General features: G+C 40.4%; 1 protein-coding gene across 1 annotated transcript in view; it reads left to right on the top strand.

Moving 5' to 3' along the window:
* CDHR5 (cadherin related family member 5) overlaps positions 1–22,798 on the top strand; it is a 48,333-nt gene that overhangs the window by 4,550 nt on the left and 20,985 nt on the right. The window contains exons 3-13 of the mRNA XM_067462584.1: positions 3,852–3,902; positions 6,580–6,672; positions 9,347–9,445; positions 10,764–10,871; positions 11,717–11,887; positions 13,319–13,409; positions 15,443–15,540; positions 17,748–17,951; positions 19,779–19,895; positions 20,950–21,022; positions 21,387–21,644. Of these exons, the coding sequence (XP_067318685.1) occupies positions 3,852–3,902; positions 6,580–6,672; positions 9,347–9,445; positions 10,764–10,871; positions 11,717–11,887; positions 13,319–13,409; positions 15,443–15,540; positions 17,748–17,951; positions 19,779–19,895; positions 20,950–21,022; positions 21,387–21,644 (1,363 nt within the window). The remainder of the gene's footprint in view (positions 1–3,851; positions 3,903–6,579; positions 6,673–9,346; positions 9,446–10,763; positions 10,872–11,716; positions 11,888–13,318; positions 13,410–15,442; positions 15,541–17,747; positions 17,952–19,778; positions 19,896–20,949; positions 21,023–21,386; positions 21,645–22,798) is intronic.

Raw genomic sequence — 22,798 nt, 5'->3', positions numbered from 1 at the left:
CACTTCTGACAGTCTCATTTACTTGGGGTGACATTTGCAGAGGCAGATCCAGGAACACTCCCAAGCTGCAGACACAGTCTTTCCGGAGGAATATAAGCCCATCCAGGACTGGTTGACATACCTCCATCCCCAGGTTAGGACCCTTCATGACAAGCACCTCCGTTTTGTCTGGATTCAATCTCAATTTGTTTTTCTTAATCCAGCCCATTATCTCTTCCGGGAATTTGTTCAGAGGTGACATGTTATCCTTACCTGAGGATTTTTTTGAAGGCATGGAGAAATATATTTGGGTGTCATCAGCATACTGATAACACCCCATCCCATGCCTCCATATGATCTCTCCCAGTGTAAATATTAAAAAGCATTGGGGATAAAATGCTCCCTTCCTAGATTTGGAGGACTGAAAGATGGTAGTGCACACACTGGTAACTTCAAGGTTGGACTTCTGCAATTTACATTGGGCTACCTTTGTACCATGTTCATTTGCCCCTCTCCCCAGTAAATGTGGAGGGCTGACTGTATTGATGTAGCTGATGTAGAATACAACAGCAGGGTTTGGATGAAAACTTTTGCAGATAACTGCCTGAGCCAAAGGCATCTACATTGACCATTTAATGCAGTTCAAAGCTAGCTTCAAACTTTGAGAAACAGACAACAAACTCTCAGAAAAGGACGTGAAAGAGACCCCTTAATGTGCAACTGTGCTCTTTTGGTTTGTGTAATTATCCAAGCTTCAAATTGGTTTCAGGATTTCATCCATAATCATCTGCACAGAAAAACATTCTCTTCAGTACGGTTTTAAAACTACATTAAATGGTCAGTGAAGATGGGGCCTTAGTATCGATTAGAAGCATGTTGTATACATCAGCCATATTAGATATAGCTACAGGGAAGAGTCAAAATAAAGGCATTGCTCCCCAAACAGTAATTCTTTGTGAAATTTTATTTCAGTCCCCAAATTTCGGCCACTAAAATTTTTAACTGAGCATTCAGAAGTAGAGTTTAGATACTCCCTTAGTTTCTCCCGGGATCTTTCACCATTGATTATATTGATCAGAGATTCTGGGATTTGCAAACTGACTGTCAAAATATCTTTATGATTCTGAAAGAAATGACACACGTAAATTTACCACAGAAAATGAGTCCTGGGTGAGAAAATGATAAATGCCTGAATATCTGTAGTGTTGTAAATCTGGGTGCTAAATAGAAATTTCATTTAAGAGGCAGAATTCTTATTGTGAAGCAATGCCTTTTATTTCCCCTCTCCCTGTTGTTCCTCTGGTCATCAGTTTAAGCATTTTTTAAAAGAAATGTTTATAATGTAACAAATGTTTTGGACTCTTTCCCATCAACCTGCACCGGGATTGTGGTGCAGCTGGCTGAGTGTCAGCTGCATTAAGATCACTCTGACCAAAAGGTCATGAGTTCGAAGCCAGCCCGGGTGGGTGTCCAGCCATTCTGTAGCCTGTTGTCGACCTTTGCAACCCGAAAGACAGTTGCATCTGTCAAGTAGGAAAATAAGGTTACACCTTAAAGTGTGGGAGGCAAAATTAACTAATTTATGAGGCCATAAAGAAAAGACTCCGGGGAATGTGGAATGCGGTATGCGGAAGAACGTCATCGGTGTCACTGGTGGACGATGAAAGCAGCAGCTCCCCTGGCGGCCAGAAAAAAGTTAAATAGCCTCTGTGTATTGTCTGTATATGTTGTTTGTCAAACTGGCATTGAATGTTTGCCATATATGTGTATACTGTAATCCGCCCTGTGTCCCCTGCAGGGTGAGAAGGGTGGAATATAAAAACGGTAAATAAATAAATAAAATAAACCTTAAAAGCAAATTGAAATTACCATAGTAGGACCCAATCCAAATAAATGTACTATTTCCCCCCAATCCCCTTTGGACTAAACACAGACTTTGGGGGCTTTAGAATATTACAGGTTGAGGATCCCACATCTGACACCTCAAAATATGTAATATTCTAAAATCACAAATAGGTAACTGCTATAGTGACACCTTTGCTTTCTGATGGTGAAATATACACAAGTGTTGTTTTCATGCTCAAAATGATTCACAATATTATAAATAAAAATACCTGCAGATTATTTGTATACATTGTATGTGACATATAACAGAATTTTGTGTTTAGGTCCCATCTCCAAAACGTCACATTATGTATCTATATGCAAGTATTCAAAAATCCACATCTAAAATTACAAACACTTCTGGTCCCAACCATTTCCGAAATCCATCCCTGTGTTTCTTGCTCTTGCTTGTCTTTCTCAGCTCCAGCCTGGTAGAGGCCACAATCCTGTTGATGACATATGTTTGCATATTTGCCCACTACTCCAGTTTATGTTTTCCCCCTGTTTATTATGCAATAATAATAAAATACTCAAAGAAAACCTAGGTTTCCGAAATATCTGCTTTAACCACAAACACATTTATTTCTTTAAAGACACAGGGAATAAGAAAAAAAGAAAATTAAATATCTGTTATTACTATGCACCAACAATATAATTAATTTTATATTCATAGTGTAGCAATGGGATCAATCACTTGATTGCTCTATTTGTGACCAAGGAGGGCACTGGCATGAAGATATGTCTAGCTGTTTTGTGTCCAGCTGTGTTGCTGAATATATTGACAATCACATCTAGCAGGATTCATTGGTACCTTGAAAGTCCAGCTTTTTCATAATCAGATTTTGTAATAACGTTTGCCACTATGTACATGAACTTTGCCAGTGCTGGTTCTGTCCACCATGTCATTCTTCCTCAGAGACAGTGTCAGTGTATGGGTTGCTGTGAGTTTTCCAGGCTGTATGGCCATGTTCCAGAAGCATTCTATCCTGACGTTTTGCCATGAGTGTCAATGTATCACCAGTCAATATTTCAGTAAGGTTGTATCTGTCACTTTCTACGATGCATTGCATGGTTATATATAGTGATGGAGAGAGCTAGAAGGAATGCCTTTTGGTGCCAAATCTATGGCTTCTAGTGCAGTGAGGGGGGGGGGGGGGAAGACTGCTGAATAAACTCTGCTGTAAGGAAAGGCTCAGCTTCTTCTGCTATCATCAGTGATTGGTGATAAGAGCAAACTTAAAACTGGGAATTTGTTGCATGGAATTGAGTCAGTTATTTGTATTCAAAGAAACTGCTACAAAGAAGGAAGCTGTGTTTTGCTGGGCAGAGCTGCTCAGAGGTAACTCCTGCTGAATTTACTTAGGTTACCACTGATCCAAAATACACGTACCTCATAGTAAGTTCCATTGGTGTAATCAGATTTATTTCTGAGTAAAAGCGTACTGCAACCTCAGTGAAGTAACACAACATTAAATATTATAAACTAAATATTTCCCTGTAGGAATTCTGGGATTTTAGGATTTTTTTTCTTTCTCATTGCTGAAGGTGGGGTGGGAGGAACAGATATCTTCCTCTCACATACAAAAAAACCCCCACCTTATTCAGACAATATAAAGAAGTGGAGCATACAATTGTGCTATTTAATGTTTTAATTGGTATTATGCAAATTGTCAGTAGCAGAACTTCATACTTTCATTTGCAGTCAGGATTCAGCATGTTTTTCAGAATGCAAATCTATGGATACTGAGAGGGTTATTGTGGTTATTCCTGCAATGAGCATATGCTACCTCAATATAGCAATGTAGCATTAATTTCCCGTGACCGAAACTGTAAGTTAGCCAGGTATTTTTGTGAGGGGTTGATGGATGTTGTGAAATGCAAGGATCGCCCTGCAAATGCTCTGAAAATACCTGTAAATCAGCCTGTTTGTGTGAACCATGTTTGTATCAAAAAGCATGTGTTAAACAAAAGCTTATGTTTTTATGCAGAATACAACAGTACTAATTGTAGAACTAAAATGCTGGAGCGGCGGTATAGAGGTGAGAATTAGTTATTCAAATATTTCCTTTGTTCTCTTATATATTGCAGCATCTTTGCAGCACTGACAGTGGTTCTCCTGATCCATGGTTTGATGTTGGGACCACTGTACTGGATGACTTGCACCTAAGCTGTTTTATATGCATATAGACTAAATGTTACAGGAGGAAACGTATTGTTCTTCAGGTCAAATTTAAAATAAGCTTCTCAAGTTTAAAAGGTACACTACCTACTTGGGTACATCTACATTGTAGAATTACTGCAGTTTGACGCCATAATAAGTATTGGGTCAGTGCTGCGGAATCCTGTATGTATAGTTTGGTGAAGGATCAATACTCTTTGGAAGAAAAACTAAAGATCTTGTAAAAGTAAAACTTCCTTGATTCCATAGTGTTGAGCCAAGGTAGTCAAAGTGGTGTCAAACTCCATGAATTCCACAGTGAAAATGCAACCTTTGGTTTCATCTGATCCCTGACTTGTCAACAAATTAAAGCTCAGTAATGAGAATGCTATGTGTTATTAATCATAACAATAAAGAGCAGAGGGGGAGGCAAAAATGTCAAGACATATTGGAAAAAATGCACATATGCTCCTTCTAATACCTCTTCTTGACATGCTGATAGGAAAATGGATGAAAATGGATACTTTGAAAGGACACATAGAAGATGCTATAGAGAAGAGAGGTCAATGGAAAGCAGACATGGACTTAATGTACATGAGCTTAATTTGCAAATATTGCTTCTGAGGCACCTATCTCTGAGGAAATCCCTTTGAGGGAAGAAAAATTGTTTATTTGCAGGAAATAAGAATTCCTCTAACACCTGCCTTGATCAGAGATGTTCTTGCTGCCTGCCAAGAGTTCACTGATTAATGCCCAAGGTTCAAGAGACCAAAGCTGTTCCAAAGGTCAGGTCAGAGAGTTCAGAATTCAAGGGTGACCCAAAATACATAGTCAAGAGTCAGTTCAGGGATTCAAGATCTATCAAGGTGCCATACAAGATACAGCAATAACAGGATTCTCACCAGGGTTCAAGGTACTTCAAGGTACAAGGTTCTAAGAGTTCACAAGACAGGTCAGGATATCACAATCTACACAACCTGAGGGGAAAACCACCATCACCCATGGCCAAGTATGGCTGATACTTTTCTCCCAAAGAGCAGTCTCTGCAAGGTTCTTTTTATGCAGGCCTCCACCCTTATCACTGCCACCTGTAAGTTCTTACATACAGATTACTCTGCCCTTTAGAACTAGGAGGAAGATTAATGTCTTCCATAACTTTTGCGGCATTATCACCCTACTGGTCATGATCCTGCCATGGTTTCTGTGTACTAACCACCACCAATTGCTAGCCATTCCACTACCAACCACCATCAACTACTGGACATGACAAGAGTTCCTTTTAAGCAACCTAACTTGCATATCAAGCCCAAGAGTCCTAGAAGCATAATATCAAAGAATTAGAGTTTCATGAGCCATTCAGTCCAGGCCCGTAGCCAGGATTTCGTTTCGGGGGGGGGGGGGGGCTGAATTTTTTTTCAGGGGGGGTTTCGGGGGGGGCTGAGTTTCGGGGGGGGGGGGCTGAGTCTGAGTGAAAGAGGGTCTAGCCTACCAAACCTTTTGTATCATTACCCCAATACCCCCATGCATATGGGATATATTGAGTATGGTGATCAGATCATGATATGAATAAACATAACAGTTTAAATAATGCACCAATAAGGCCTTTTTGCAAACCACCATGAAAATTTCGGGGGGGGGGGGGCTGAAGCCCCCCGAGCCCCCCCCCCCCCCCCCCCCCCCCGGCTACATGCCTGATTCAGTCCAATCTTCTGCTCATTGCAGGGTCACCAGCAAAAGCATTCCTAGCAGTCCTGCCTCTTTTTGAAGATGGTCAGAGAAGAAGACCTCACAGCTTCTCTAGCTCCATTGCTTTACTACTTTTACTGTCAAGACGTTCCTTCTAATTTTCAGTCAGAATCTTTTCTCCTGTAACTTAAAATAATTAGACCTTGTTTTGTCCCCTGGCGCAGCAGAGAAGGGGCCTCTCTGTGATAGCTCTTGTGGAGGGGAAACCCATGCTATTGCAAATAGATGTCTTTCATCCTTTGAAGGAACAGCTTTGCCAAAAATCACACTTTTGTCCTTTGATTCTCTAGACTACAATTTCTCCAGTCTCCATATTTAGTTACACTGTTCAAGTGTAACTCGGTGGGGAACAAAATGTTTGTAGATGGATGCTCACTAATTAGAACTTTATTTACAGATAGTGCAGGTTTTTATGACAAAAGTAGATATGATACCAGTTTGTAGAACTAGTGCCAGCAGGAGCTCTCCTCCTATTATGAAAAGCAGGCAGGGAAGGAGAAATTTCAGTGAGAGAAACACAGTGGGAGTTAAAGCTCTCCTCCATAACATGGTCTTACTCAGGCTCCCTTTGCTATTACCACCAATTTCTTGAAGAAATGTATTTTTCAGGAAGGTGTATTACAGCATATTGAAAGCCTCATTTCTCACTGGGTTATGAGATGACTATCCCTTGCAGTCTCAGCTCAAATCTGACACCAAGCAATACAGTTCTCATTTGAAAATGATCTACCAGATTCATACAATTTTATAGCACTCTTGTTTTTCAACCTTTGAACTGTCAATCAATTTCTAACTTTATTCTGCTTTACTAGGAAAATAGTCTGATCGTTGTGGTGACAATTATCAACGTCAATGACAACCCTCCTGTCTTCAAGGAAACTAACATCATGGTCAATGTTAATGAGGTAAACCGATTTATTCCCATGTCACTAATAAAAAGTAATGAGTCATGATAATTAACAGAATCTTGGATGGAAGGAAAATTGTATGAATAACAAGTAAGATCAAACATTAAATATGTTCTCCAGTTGTTTTAAGATACAACTCTTATCATCCCTAACCAGGCAATAGGTATCAGGTTAGGGGAGTCTTTGGTACAAGGGCAACCTAACAACAAATGGCACTTCACTTCACTTTATTTCTTAATTAGTCACTCTCCACCAAGGTGCTCCGAGCGACTTACAATCCAAAATAGCATTTACACAATATAAAAACATTCAACATAAAAACATTCACTTAACTCCAAAACAACAGCAACAGCATTTTAATATCAGTGAGAGTAAAGAAATCACCATGTAGTAAAAGCATGCAATGTATTGTATCATAAACCTATGCATTTTTAAAATGTCAGAACTGCCCATATATGTGTGTTCACTTTATCCACAATTTCAGTATGAATCTTTTATTCACCTCTTTGCTATAAATGTTTATGCTGTGGCTTGTTTGATAATATTGCATATCAATATCATAGTTGTGTTGCATGCTTTCCAGAAAACTGTGTTAAGAGGACATCCTATATTAATGCTGCAAACATGTAAATATAGAATAACTATATTTGCTGGGTTCATCTACAGCAGGCATGGGCAAACTTTCTAACTTGGGGGCTGCATGCTAGCACTCCCTCCTGGTGACAGAAGAAAGGGAGGAAAGGAAGAAAGAAGGAAGGAAGGATGAAAGGGAGGAAAGGAAGGATGGAAGGGAAAAGAGGGAGAGAAGGAAGGAGGGCAGGAGGAAAGAGGGAAGGAAGGAAAGACAAAAGGGAAGGAAGGCAGGATGAAAGGGTGGAAGGGAATGATGGAAGGAAGGAAAGGAAGGAGAAAGGAAAAAGAGAAGGAAGAAAGGGAGAAAGGGAAGAATGGATGGATGGATGGATGGATGGATGAAAGGAAGGGAAGGAAGAATAAAGGAAAGAGAGAAGGAAGGAAAGACAAAAGGAAGGAAGGAAGGAAGGATGAAAGGGAGGATGGGAAGGATGGATGGAAGGAAGGAAGGGAAGGAGAAAGGAAAAAGAAAAGGAAGGAAGGAAGAGAAGGGAGGAAGCAAGGAAGAGAAGGATAAAGGAAAAAGAGAAGGAAGGAAAGACAAAAGGGTGGAAGAGAAGGATGGAAGGAGAAAGAGGGAGAGAGGGAAGGAAGGATGAAAGGGTGGAGGGGAAGGAAGGAGGGAGGGAGAAAAAGAAAGGCAAGGAAGGGAGCGAGGGAAGGAGGAAGGAAAGAGGGAGGGAAGGATAGGATGGTGAGAGAAAGGAGGACCTGAGAAAAGAGCCCAAGGGGCCACATCCGGCCCCCGGGCCTGAGTTTGCCCATACCTAAAATACAGCGAAAATAGGAAATAGATACAGTGCACAGTTAAAAGATACAAGTTACACAAAATCATAAAGTTGATACAGTTTATTGAAAAGTTAGATACATCAGAGTTTAGTGGTTTACAGTTGCTGCTGGTTTGATCTTCTGATACTTCAAACTTGCCCAAGTCCGGAAAGGGTCTTTTTTAAAAAAGGAACAAAATCATATTTATTTCTGAGCCCTTGGTGAACTAAACATCTCTGGGGGTGGGGGTTTATCATGGTTTGACAACAAGCTTACACAATGGATTTTGAGAAAAGGTAGACCTGTGCTAATTTCTGTAATAAGGATGCAAAAAACTTCCACAGATTTCTTACAGTACTGTAATAGGACTCACAAAGAAAGCATCCCCCATTGGTACTAATGAACTCTTCCACAAAATGCAAGAAGCATTGAGACAGTTTGTTTAGACAATAGCAAGGAAAGAGCTGCTCCGAGATCCCTTTGGGGTGAGAGAGGGCAGGGTAAAATATAATAAATAAATAAATAATAAAGAGCTCAGTTTATTTCCACATTATAGTCACAAAGTTGTTCAGTTACCTAATGACCACTATTTACATTTCAAAAAGTTGCATGATGAATTGTATCACACAATTGATATAATGTCTAGTTTGGCCGTGGACTGTAGGATTTAATATAAATGCATTGAATGTGGATTGCATTTGAGTATCATGGGCTGCCTTTGTTTTTTTGGGAAGGTGCTGATTTATTTATTTATTTCACATATTTGTATCCTGCCCTTCTCACCCGGAAAGGGAACTCAGGGCGGCCTTACAGTAGACAACAATTTGATACCAATACATATAAATATAAAAATAAACAAATACAATTAAAACCATACAATTAAACATTACTTATTAAAACATCAATTAAAATCATGTAATCAGATCATAGTCCAAGGCCTGTCCAATTGTCAATTCCATTAGTCCTGATGATACGACTATATGGGCACACCTATTTCTATGATCCTTGAAGTGACTGGATTGACCTTGAAGGAGCTGGGGGTGGTGACGGCCGACAGGGAGCTCTGGCGTGGGCTGGTCCATGAGGTCACGAATGACTGAATGAATGAATAACTGCACCATTTCTATGAACTATACCAACAAACTAGTTAATATCAATGAAGCTACAAGATCTTTTTTCATACTGATCCATCAAGGAAAGCATCAGATCTAGTTGTACAGAGTAGAAATCCATCAGCTAAAAATTATTCTCTTTCCCCGCTTCTCCCCAGGACACAAAAGTGAATGCAATTGTTGTACCCCAGGCTGATGTAACTGCAACTGATGCTGACGCAGATGTAATATTCTACAACCTTACAGGAAGTCCAATGGTTAGTATATAGTTCAACTGAGCTTTAAGGACTGGGTCTGGAGATATAAATCAACTGCCTAATAAGGCTGTAAAAAGTTATTCATTTCAAATATGGGCTGGCCACTCCTTCCAGACAAGTTGCAGGCTAAAGCAGGGCAGTATGGCGGTCTGCTCATCTTCTGTGCTGTCAACACTGTGCATTCTTCTTCTTTTTTTAACTTTTCTCGAGGCAGAGGAGATATGGCAGTGGGACTTTGGCAATGCTTTCCAATCTTCCCTTTGGAGACCCAATTGGTGCCAATATTGACTTCATTCTGACTCCAAATGAAAACATGACCGTTAGCGAAAACCTTTGGACCGTAACCTGTTTTACACAAGTCCTTCCATCTACATAGTTTTCAATCATTTTAATACTGTTTTAAGCTATTTGTATCAGTTTCTAACTTCTTCGTGTTTTACAAAATATGTTGTTATCCTTTAAAATATTATTTTTCACTGTTTAAATTATTCAGGTTGATCTTAAATGATTGTTTAAATTATTCAGGTTTATTATCATGAGCTCTTTAGACAGCAAGGGAGATATACATATTTTAATAAATAATAATAAATAAACAGTGGGGAGAGGAAGTCAGACCTCCACATTTTTCTCGCAGTTCCAGTGTTTGCATATTTGTGTTTTAGCAATTTTGTTCCCCAGATATCTTTTTAAAAGGCAAGATCTCCATAGGGCAAAGAATGAGCATTCATTAGCTTTTAGAATACCCTTCAACTGCCCCAATTTAGCAGGGAAAATAGCATTATTTAATTTTTTTTCTCCTACTTTCCCCTCTGTTCTCTCACTTTTCAGATGCTTTTTAAAATGTCCAATTTTCCCATCCTGAACGAAAATACTATATTTACTAATATATAGTAAATAAATAAATATAATTGAAACTCTCAAATGTCAGCTATTAGGGAGGTGAACTCCTTTTCCTATGATAGGCAGTATTCCTCTTTTGAATTCTTCCCAACTGTATCATTCTACTAATCATCCCTATGTGTCAAGGCACTTCATAGTGTCTTTCCTCTATTGGCATGAATTGATTTTTTCTCCATAATTCCTCCAGGCCCCCTGTCCCCAAATGGCGAGCCAGTGGTACATAACATGCTGCAAAGGCAATTTGATGTTATGAACAGGAATATAGCCAGCCAGAGACCACAAACATCCCAAAATTCAGCTCTCTCGACATTTGGAATTACTATATTTAACTATATATGTGATAGAATGGCACTTTTCAAAAACATAGAATTAATCCTTATATACAGATTTTGACTGTTTTTATCTAATCCATTTACAGGCATTAGAATATTTCAATATACAAGGTGTTAATAATCCACAAATTTCCTTGCTCAAACCCCTGGATTATGAAAGAATGAATTTAATGGAGTTTACTCTATATGCTATGGTGAGTATTTACTATGAGCCAAACATTCGTTTATTTGCAGCTGTTGTGTGTATGTTCACAGAATAATCCCCTTTCAGGACAAACGTTGATGCTGACAAATTAAACTAACACTGGCGGTCTTGGCAACTGTCACATCCCATGGGTCAGGGTTGAGAGTAAGAATTATGATTCACATAAGAAGTTTCCTTCATTTCATTGTAGGAAACTGAACCACGGTAACCACTGGGGTACCAGTCTGTGTATTTGCACCAGACTGAACTTGAAGGCTGCAATCAATCGTATCAATTGTAATTGAATGGGTCATTTATTTAGGGACAAGGAACATCTGGCTGTCCATCCCTTGTTGAACTGAAATCCCATAGTCAGCAATGAGCAATGATGGGAGTTGTAGTTCAGCAACTTAGGTGGGACACATATTCTTCACCCCTGATTTAGTTGATGTACATCAGCGCAAAAGCTACATGTCCTGGGGTGGGGCACTTGGTGGCGACAACCTGTACTGCTGGACATTGGTAGAGGCTGTTGTGATGCAACACCTACAACCAATGGCATAATTTGCCTGGCGGATATGTGTTGTCTGTCTTCAAATAACTTCTGACTTATGGCAACTCAAAGACAAACATATGACAGGATTTTCTTAACAATATTTATTCAGAAGTGGTTTGCCATTACCTTCCTCTGAGGCTGAGAGACTATATTGCACCCAAGGTCACTCATTAGATTTACAAGACTGAGCAGGGATTTGAACCCTGGTCTCCAGAGTCCTAGTCCAACACACAAACCACCACTATACTATGGTTGCTCTCATGTTCTTATTTACTGTTCCTTATTTTTCTTTTTTATAGGATGGAGATGCAGATGCCTCAGATACACACACAGCCACTGCAGCAATAACTATACACATCCTACAGGCAGATCTCAGACCTCCCTGGTTTCAGCCATGCACTCTCTTTGGAGGCAACATAGTGTGTATTAACTATGGTTACACAGGCAAAGTCAATGTCTCACAGAATGTGGTATGTACAAGGGATGCTAGGCTGCATCTACTTCAAACTGCCTTACATAATTTTGGTTTCCCTCCTTCCACATCCTTCTCTTTCTCTCCATGTTCCTGTGCTGCAGTTTATGCAGCCTCCATAGATTTAAGGGTGGCATCCAGTTAGCAGCATAGACAGGATTAGGTCAACCCTATGTCTACATAAGTGTTTAGTGTGGATACCTTCATTCCCTTCTTCCATCTACATTGGCCAAAGCCTGTAGAATTGCTGCAGCCTCTTCATGGCCATTCATTGACTAGTGGTGCATGGCATCAAAGAACAATCTGATTATGCTCCTCTAGCCAGCACAAAATGATTACATTGAGTAAACATTTATATACATACATTTTGGGCTTGTACACTCTGTCTGTCATAAACACAGCCACATTATCAGGAACTCAGTTTCAACAAACAGCAGGAGAGTCAAGAGTCTGATATCACAGAAGCCAAATTCAGATGTCCTTGGAAGTCATGCTGGAATAACAAGAAGTAGAAACCACAAACAGAGAGGTGTGAGCCAATGCCAATAACGGTCCAGTTTCTGGTCCCAATTCAAGGTTCAGATCATCACCTATAAAGCTCTAAACAGTTCAAGACCTGCCTATCTTCGAGACCGCATCTTCCCTTATGAACCCACATGATCTCTAAGATCTTCTGGTGAGACCCTTCTCTCATTTCCACCTTCGTCGCAGGCGCGGTTGGTGGGGACGAGAGAGGGCCTTCTTGGTTGTCACCCCCCCCCCCCAGCTCTGGAACTCCCTCCCTAGGGAGATCAGACTAGCACCCTCCCTATCCACTTTTCATGAAGATCTAAAGACCTGGATGTTCCACTGTATGTTTGACTAAACATTTGACAACTGGCCCCAGCTAGGACCCAAAAATTTTGGACACACACTTTACTACTGTTATATTCAAAGTTAGAATGTTTACTTCTTATATTGCTCTGATCCTTAATGTTGCTATATGACTTATACTTATTAGCCCTACCTCTGAATTTTTGTGTACCAGTCCACCCACCCATATCAAGACTTGAATAATACTATTGCTGTTAGTTTTGATGCCTATTTTATATTTTGTCTTCTTCTTCTTCTTCTTCTTCTTATTATTATTATTATTATTATTATTATTATTATTATTATTATATAATGCCAAGATCCAGTGTCCAAGTAGCTGAAGTCAGAATTCCTTGAAATCAAGCTGGTGAAGCAACAGTCAAATCAGGGTCAAATGTGTCAGATAACAACAAAAGCCAATTTCACAATCTAGAGTCTGAAATGCTGATAGTCAGAAGAGCAACAGAGTCAGGTTTCAAGATTCCCCAACTCCATTGAGGGCAAAACATGTAGGATGTGGAAGTATGCTAAGCTTTGTTTTGGAAAAATGTGAAGAAGGGTTTCCTTGTTATTGCAGATTGGGCCCTTGATCCTGGAACCAGGACCCCTCTATGCTATTGATGGGGACAAAGATTTAAATGAAATTATCGTATACGAAATAGTTGGTGGTGAGTATGCGGTACCTAACTGTGGAAATAGTAATTTGGGCTCATTTAATATTATTGCTTAACATTTTTCAACACATGAAGTGCTTTACACTTTCTAATCTGCACCGGCTCCATGGAGAATGTTAGCTTCCAAAATTGTTCATTAGAGTCCAGAAGGGATTTTGGATTGGGTGTCATGCTAGGCATTCTCAAATTCAGAATTGTGGTTAGTAGACTTTCTTTTTTGTTTGTTTGTTTGCTCTTATTTTCTGTTTTTGCATATGTTAAACTTCACTCAACAGTTCCACTTTCATCCTCCATAAATTCTCCAGATCTATCAGCAGTTCCCTTAGTTTGATAGCTAGAGACATTCAGATAAACTTTTTGTCTCCTCCTCCTGTTTATTTATATCCCACTTTTTCTCTCCATATGGAAACTCAAAGTGGTTCACAACTAAAAGCATTACAATACAACTTAAAATACACAGATATACAAATACTAAAACAGTATTAAATATTATTAGTATTTTAAAAAATCAAGTTAAAACCATAAAAACATATAAAATCACAGTAGACCTGATGATATTAAAAACCTTCTTCTTTAAAACCTTCCTCAATAAAAAGGTTTTAACCTTCCACCTGAAGGGCAGCAAGGAAGGGGTCATTCTGGCTTCACTGGGCAGGAAGTTCCAGAGTTGAGGGGCAGCCACTGAGAAGGCCCCTTTCTCTTATTCCCACCAACCGAGTTTGAGATGGAGGTGGGCCTGAGAGAAGGGCCTCTCCTGAAAATCTCAAGGCCCAGGCAGGTTCGTACAAGGGGATGCAGTCAGCCAAATAGCCTGGACCTGAACCGTCTAGAGCTTTAAAGGTTATAACCAGCATTTTGAATTGTGCCCAGTAACAGACTGGCAGCCAGTAGAGCTGCTTCAATAGGGGGTTTATCCACTCCCTGCAGCCAGCCCCAGTTAGCAACCTGGCTGCAGCTCTTTGGACCAGCTGAAGTTTCCAAGCACTCTTAACAGGCAGCTCCATGTAGAGCATGATCCAGTGATCCAGACAGAATGTAACTAAGGCTTGTATCACCATGGCCAGATCTGGCTTCTCAAGGAATGGGCGTTGTTGACAAACACATTTTAATTACACAAAGCCCCCCCAACCACCACCAAATCCTGGGCCTCCAGGTTCAGCACTGAGTCCAGGAGGATCCCCAAACTGCGGACCTGTGTCTTCAGGGGTAGTGTGACCCCATCCAGCACTGGCTGTATCGATCTCTATTCCCTGATCTGCCTTACAACTGACCAGGAGTACCTCTGTCTTGTCTGGATTAAGTTTCAATTTGTTTGCCCTCACTCAGTCCATTACTGATGACAGACACTGGTTTAGGGTTAGGACAGCTTCCTTGGCTTTAGGTGGAAAGGAGTAGTAGAGTTGGGCATCATCTGTGAATAGGTGCCATCGAACTCCAAAACTCTGGATGACCTCTCCCAGTAGTTTCATATATATGTTGAACAGCATGGGGGACAAAAAGAAACAGATCAATGACTATGCGTTCAAACAGGAGTCCCCCATCACCAGCTTCTGGGTACAGCCCTCCAGGAAGGACTGGAGCCATTGTAAGACAGTGCCTCCTAGTTTCATCCCAGTGAGATAACCCAGAAGGATACCATGGTCAATGGTCTTGAAAGCTGCTGAGAGGTTCAGGAGAACCAAAAGAGAACCCTGTGTAGCTCTCTGCATAAGTCATCCATCAAGACGACCAAAGTTGTCTCCGTTCCATAGCTAGGCCTGAAACCAGATTGAAATGGAAATAATCCATTTCATCCAGAAATCCCTGGAGTTGGGACTAATGTAGACTAATGCCTTGCCTACAATGTTTCTTTGTTTGTTTTGATGCTGGTACTTAATCCTAAAATGGGCTATTGTCTTGCAAATAATAACAGCTTCGTATGATCAAACTCATGCTCATATCCACTGTGTGACATAGCACAACCAGGCCATCAGTCTTCCTTGTAGTAGTTTTAAAAACCAAGATATATTTTTCCTCCTTTTCTTTAGGAAATGATGACAATACATTCTCAATAGACAGAAATACTGGAAACATAACAATGAACAAGCCTGTTGACAAACTAAAGACTTTTGTGTTGTATATTGTGGTAAGTCTCTTGATTATTTGATTATTCTGTGTACCAGTAATGCGTCTGGAATATATGTTTGTTGAGGAGAAAGGAATCAAGTTGGGACAAATGCAATCAGTAGATGTGGGATAAATAAGATATAATGTTGTACTCATCCATACCATTAAGTAGAATGAGGTGACCGCCACAGGCTGCAGATGCTGGATAACTTGTGGGAAAAATGGGAAAGATTTTCTTTCCATAATTTCCAGTTCTTGAAGGAGAAATATGTGTTCGATTGTAGTCTGTCTTGCACTTCCAATGCTAATCAGTCATCCCAATATATTTATGAGGACACTATCCTGTTGCCAATACTCAAGGATTTTTTGCTAGTCCAGTTATCTGAATGTGGAATGAAAAGGGTGCCATCTTTTCCATTTTCTCAGACAGAAAAATGTCTCTGGCCAGCCCTGCCTGCCTTTTCTCACAGACATTTTTTGAATGTGCTGGGAATGTCTTATTAGGACTGAAATATTTGTCAGTTCTGTTGCCTTGTATAATGATACAATTGAAAACATTCATATGTCTCTGAGCTTGTTATGGCAACTTCCTGATGTTTATCATGGGATAAGTACTTGGAATCAGTTATGATCACCAACAATAGCATTTATGATAGAACCAATTTGGAAATTACATTTACTGAATTTAGGAAATGGCTGTTAAAAAGACTGAGAACACATCTCAGTGGAAAGGAGGAAGGAAACAAAAATAGAGAAAGTGCATCCTTTTCTGCAGTGTTGTGTAGTGGTTTGACAATTGGACTACAATTCTGGGGACCCAAGATCAAATCCACATTTGACCATGGAAACCCACTAAATGATCTTGGGCAAAACATATTCTTTTAGCCTCAGGGGAAGGTAAAAGCAAAGTCCCTCTGAACACATCTTGTGAAAGAAATACCAAGATAGATTCACCTGAGGGATAACCATAAATCAGAAAGTCATTGAAAATACACAACCTGCCATTTACTGCTAAAGCAGAGGACAGTAAAGTGCTGCCCTTTGGTTACATGGGACTCACAAACAGGGTTCCCAAGTCTCAGGACCTGGCACCTCTTCTCTGCTATTTATGGCAAAGTGAGAGGAACCTCAGGATAAGAGCATTACCTTGAAAAATCTGTATATGTATATCTTTTCCTAATTTGTTAGATATAATAAAGCTTCAATTAAAAGACACAATTGATTGTAAGGATTTCATCAGACCGGCAATACTGCCCATCCTACAACACTTGGACCTCTCTTCAGGCATGGAACCTGCCAGATCCCATCACATGACATCAATCTATTTCCGGCGGGGCTCCATGTCTGAAGAGAGGCCCAAGTATGGCAGGAGGAAGCACTGACAACACAAGAGGCTTACTGTGTTGCATAGACCACAACGGGGAAGTCGGGCAGTGACGTTTCCCCCATAGAATACGTACAATGGATACAATGAGGGGTGCAGGTTCCCCATGCCCCACACCAGATTTGCCACGATACATGGTGAATCCCCCCATTATCACCCAGATAGATGACCTCAATGTAATGAGGTCCCAAGATGCATACTAATTTCAGTATTGCCACCACCACAAACAAAAAACAACAACAAAAAACCATAAGACACACCTGCGATTCTAAATTGCAACCCATTTCTAGAGATTTATCACAGGGGAAATGTATCTCAGAATCAAAGAAATAAAGTATGTTATATCATTCAGTGGCATACTCTGTGCAACTGCATTTGATACTTAATGTATCATGCTTAATTTGCATCAGTAGTTCTCTCTGTAACATTATGAGGGCTTTTCCCAGGGATGGCCCTGGAGTTGTCAGCAGATCTCAGATGTGGGTCCTGAAATTTCAGCGCCTGGGATAGTCTTGACTTGGAAAACTAGCCCTCAAGGCTAATGTGGCTGGTCTCAAACTTTCCAAACTGCCCAGGCTTCAATTTTTGGCAGCATGGAAGCATGGATTTATTTTTTATATAGGTTGTAAGCTGTCTATCCCTGCACAGTTCATTTTTTTCTTTTAGAAAGCTTTCCCTCAAAACCAAAACTGCTTAAAGCCAGTGCTGTGGACCAGATCACTGAAAGCTGAAGTTTAGTTCTCAGGGATTAAGAAACTTAACATTTCCCTTTAATTAAGTGATTATTAGCCCTGAAGAAACAACAATGGTATCTCTGCTTCTCTCCATCTCTCTGTCTCTAGGCTTCCCAAGAAAACAATCCATTCAGATATTCGCAAACTACAGTGGAAATCAAAGTTGTGCACAGAAATGACCACAAGCCTGTTTTCAACACTACTTACCTGGGAACCATGTCTGTGGATTTGCCTGTTTCCAGCCTGGTCATGGAGGCTGGCAAACCTTCAGTACCCCTGAAGATTTTTGCACGTGATGATGACTTTCCTGATGTAAGGAATTATTTGATGCCATGGAGTAGATGATATCCATCAAGACCAACCTTTGAAAGAAAGAGGGAAAAAAGGGGGGGGGGGAGGCATAGAACACAAATCTCAGGATTCCCCAAGTAGCATGGCCATTGTAGGAAATGTAATTTTACCAAGCTCTGATTAAGGTCTTAATTATTATGCAAGGAGGCCAGAATTTTGTTGATTTATTGTGGTCTTTTTTTCAGTGGAGTTCAAGGTGCTATTCTTTAGTTCTTTGCACAACACCCCTCCCCCGAACTCTGCCGTGGGTCACCAATAGGGATAGAAGAAAATATCATGTAGTTCAAAGGAGAAGGAATAGGAGGGTGTACCCCACCTGTAAATGCCCTCCACTTCTTTTCCCTTCTGAACTGAGGCTAGCCAATTCTGTCACTTGAGTTTCTTACTCACTCACTTCCCCACTGGTAAGCAACATCACCTCTCCAGGGCTTGACAGCTACAGCAGGGAGATTTTAGATTAAGCTTAAAAAACAAGAGGATAGATCCTTCTGTCCCATACAAATAAAAAGATATTAGTAGGTAGTGAACATGGAACTGCATGGATGGTCATAGAACTACCTGTTTAAGATCTCAGCCATAATGAGGAAGACGGAACTAGATGATATTAATGCAAGGTAATGCACAGAAATTCTTCCCTTGGGGCAGAAGGTTAGAATGTACTTCTCACCCACCCATGTGCTTGGCAGGGAGAGCTGGGAGGCCACCCTCATCTGCCACTTGCCAAGGGAAGCTTCGTAGCTCTCATGCCTTTACCCACCTGTGCATCTGTCCCTTGGAACTACAGGGACAGCTCCAAGGGTTAGGTGCACAGACAAGGATGCGACTATTAGGCAAAATCCCAAAACCAGGACCCCAAAAAGGGGAGTGCAGCTATTATGTGATGGCAACTATTATGCGATGAAATATGGTACTCCCATGCTTATACTTCTGCAAACCTAGAAGCCTTGTTCTGTAGCTAATGTGAATAAAGGCATCACTTGCAAGTATTGCATAATTTTTGGGAGGGAAAGTAGTATTTATATAACATGTACTGCTGGTTTTTAAAACAATGAATTTGCTATCAATCTACATAATATTCAATTTAGGAGTAACTAAAAAACCCAGCTCACTGAAATTGTGAAAAATAAAATGAAATAGAAACAATATTTGCCTTCATCCCAAAAATCTTGAATGGAAATGCAATGATATCATGTAATTGCCTTTTATTTCTACTCTGTGCTTGAAAGGGTACAAGAAAGAGATTGGGAGAGCACATATTACTGGAAAAAATCATAGGTCATGCTAGAACTGTGCATATTTTGTTAAGATAAAAAAATGTTTTGAATTATTGACAATAATGGGCAGTCAATGCAAACAGTTAAGATTATACCTAAGACCAGAGCTTGAAAAGGTTTTTTTTTTTAATTGAAATCTCTTAGAGTTGGGTAGCAAGTTTGGCTATTAGTCATGGAAGCTATGGGATACTGGGAGTTAGTGTGGGCGGGGGGATTTCTTGAATTTGCAATCAGAAAGTAACTTTTCCCAAGCGCAGTCATCAATGGGGTGGGAAAACTGGGCCCTCTAGATGGTGCTGGACTTCAGCTCTATCATTTTCCCCCTTGGATATCATGGTTATCTGATGGAAGTTAAACTTCTGGATGACCTCACTGTGCCTATCCCTGGTTAGGGCATGGGTACATGGTGCACATCGCTTAGTCAGAAGTAGAGTGAGAAGCAATAGAGGTTTCCTTTTAAATTCCATTCATTTGAGCAACGTATAATGTAGATTTTTTTATACACTGTTTTCAGGGAATAAATCCTGACATTAAATATGAAATCCAAAACAGCAGTGATTTCAGAGTCACCTCAGATGGATTTCTCCTGACTACTGTAGTTTTGGATGTGCCCTCCACTATTACACTTTTGGTGAGTCTTCCATATGCTGCTATGCTATGCTATGCTATTTTGGCTCTCTCATGCTAGAAAGGGGAATTGGGTATCTCATTATAATTCATTATTGCAGAATGTAAATAGATAATTTAAAGGTAATGGAGGAAGAAAATACAATGGCAACCGTGATAACTGTTGGGGTTTTTTTTTGTTGTTAAATGTTTTTTATTAATGAATTGGTGGCATACAGAATATAAAAAAGAAAAACACTTAAAGATAATCAAATACACATACTACAGGTATGCCACTGTGAAGAATTTGCAAGGCACTTTGTGGATAAATTGCTCAGATTCCAACTTGGATGCTGTAATTGATACAGTTCCAATGGATGTAACTTTGCCCCCTGCTTCTCCAGTATTGATGGATACCTTTCAGTTTGTGCAGCCTGAGGACGTGGACAGGATCCTTGGAGAGGTGTGAGCTACCACATGTATTCCAGATCCTTGCCCTTCCTAGCTGATCAAACAGGTCAGAGTGAGATTGGCAGATTGGTCAATGCCTCCTTAGAACAAGGCAAAGTTCCAGCTTGTGAGGCAGTTGTGAGACCTATATTTTAAAAAGCCATCCCGGAACCCCTTTATAATGGACAACTATTGTCAATGTCCAACCTCCCCTTTCTGAGCAAGGTCTTGGAGCATATGGTGGCCTCCCAACTCCAAGGATTTAGGGATGAAATGGTTTATCTAGCTCCATTTCAATCTGGTTTTAGGCCTTGTTATGGAACAGAGACAGCTTTGGTCGCCTTCGTGGATGACCTCTGCAAGAGCTAGACACAGGGAGTGTGTCCTTGTTGGTTCTCCTGAACCTTTCAGCAGCTTTTAACACCACTGACCATGGTATCCTTCTGGGCCATCTCGCTGAAGTCTATTGCCTGGACATGAGATTTACTGTAAGAGTGTCAGTAGTCAGTATAAAGTGTAAGAATTCCCCACACAGTGCATAGTTCAATGCTAGGTAGGTTATTTTTTTCTGCTTGGTAGATTTAGCACATTTCTGTGCATAGCTAACATCTACTTTCATGTCTGCACAGGTTATTGCTAACGATACCGTGGCTCAGCAGGAAGCAAGCACTTTGATTACTATAGATGTCCTACCTTTGGCAAGTATGTTGGTGGCATTCAGGGATTTCAGGTGGCATTTCGGGATTTCAGAGAATGTGAAAAAATTCTAAGAGCAGCACATTGCACTGGCTCTGATAGCCTTAGCTTTTGCTTTGATACAGCAAACACTGACAAACCCACATATTAATTTCCAAAATATTCCCCTCATTTAATTGGCAGTAAACCATGCATGCTTTCTCTGAAGGTAAAGGGGTTTCTTTGTCAAAAATTTGTGATAACATTGCACTGTTGGAGAATTCTTACACTTTCATAAAAGCTGTGATCATTTCTGTGAACAAATAATTGAGCTTAGCGATATAGAAACATTGTAGTACAAAGTGACTAATATTGAAACTTGTGTTTTCAGCTACAACAATTCCAACTACTACTACTACCACAACCACCACTACTACTGCCACCAATACCACCTCTACAACATCATTCACTACTATCCCAGGGATAGGGACAACGACTTCAAGGACTTCAGGTCCGTTCTCTAGTTTACCCCCTGGGATAAACAGCACTCTACCTACAGTTCCTTCTCAGTCTACCGTGCCCACATCATCACCTGCAAGTACAACTAGGAATACTGGCATTACGGAGAGTACTGGGAAACCCATAACAGGTACAACATCTGACTTAGTTATCCACCTTTTGTAACTGCATCATCATCATCATCATCAGACCACCAATTCTCTCCTAACAGGGCTAAGCCAAACGCCCATGGTCAAGCAAACAGCTGGAACTGACTAGTTCAGTCTCTTTCTCACTAACCCTCCCATAACAGATTAATCTATGACAACATGCAGGACTGATCATTCTGTTTTGCAAATTTCCTTTCAAACTTCAGCAACCAAATATTCTACTACAGATTCAATTTCCACAGTTGGTAGTCATGCAATTATACATTCTAATTCTAAATGTACTGCATCAAGCACAACTTCCATTGAATGCCAGATCAGTGTCTGAGAAAACAAGTCAATTCTGCTGAGGTGACTGGGGAAACAGTCCCAAAGCTTTGGTAGTTTTCAAAAATCATGCTGTGTTTACCCGAATTGCATACCTGGAGGGCCAAAATTTTCCCATGCCTGCAGTAGAGGTTCATACTGATCACTGTAGCAGCTCATCAACTCATTCAGTGACAAATATAATGGTTACAGTTTCCACCCAACTTCATTTCACTACCTATATCACTAGCTCCTACAGCAGATACCTTATCCTGCAAATCTGAATGTAGAGCATCATAGGCACTGTCCTCAACCACACTGTATCCAGAGAACTTTGGTGCAGCATCTGATCCTAATTAATGATGATCAAGCTCATGATACCTTTGCATAAGCCTGTGATCAAGAACTCTCCATGCCAGTCACAAAGGGAAAATCTCCTTACATGATTTAAGATCGACTTCTACGCACCTGCAATCACTTTGATGTTCTCTAATATTGAATGTGAAGATCCAGTGCCTCAACAGTTGACCTGCAGAGCATTTGGACTGTCTAAACTCTCCACCTCATAAACTGAGGAATTCTGGTGGCATTAAGTATATGTGTATGTGTTCAGGCTTGCTCAACTTTACTATCAAGCCAGTGATCCCCCAGGCAAATCAGCAGGTTTGCTACAGCCTTTATCAACTTCCAAGAGTCCTTGAAAATTAGTATCCCTGGATTTCATAGTGGACTTTCTGCCCTCAGGAGACTTTATGGTGGTAGTAGACTTGTTCACAAAGATGGTTCATTTTGTTCTATAAATAGGAATGCCTTCTGCCAAGAACACTAGATG

This window comes from Anolis sagrei, chromosome 1 (genome assembly GCF_037176765.1).
Source record: "Anolis sagrei isolate rAnoSag1 chromosome 1, rAnoSag1.mat, whole genome shotgun sequence".
In the NCBI taxonomy this organism is placed as follows: Eukaryota; Metazoa; Chordata; class Lepidosauria; order Squamata; family Dactyloidae; genus Anolis; species Anolis sagrei.
This window is presented reverse-complemented; position numbering and strand designations above follow the sequence as displayed.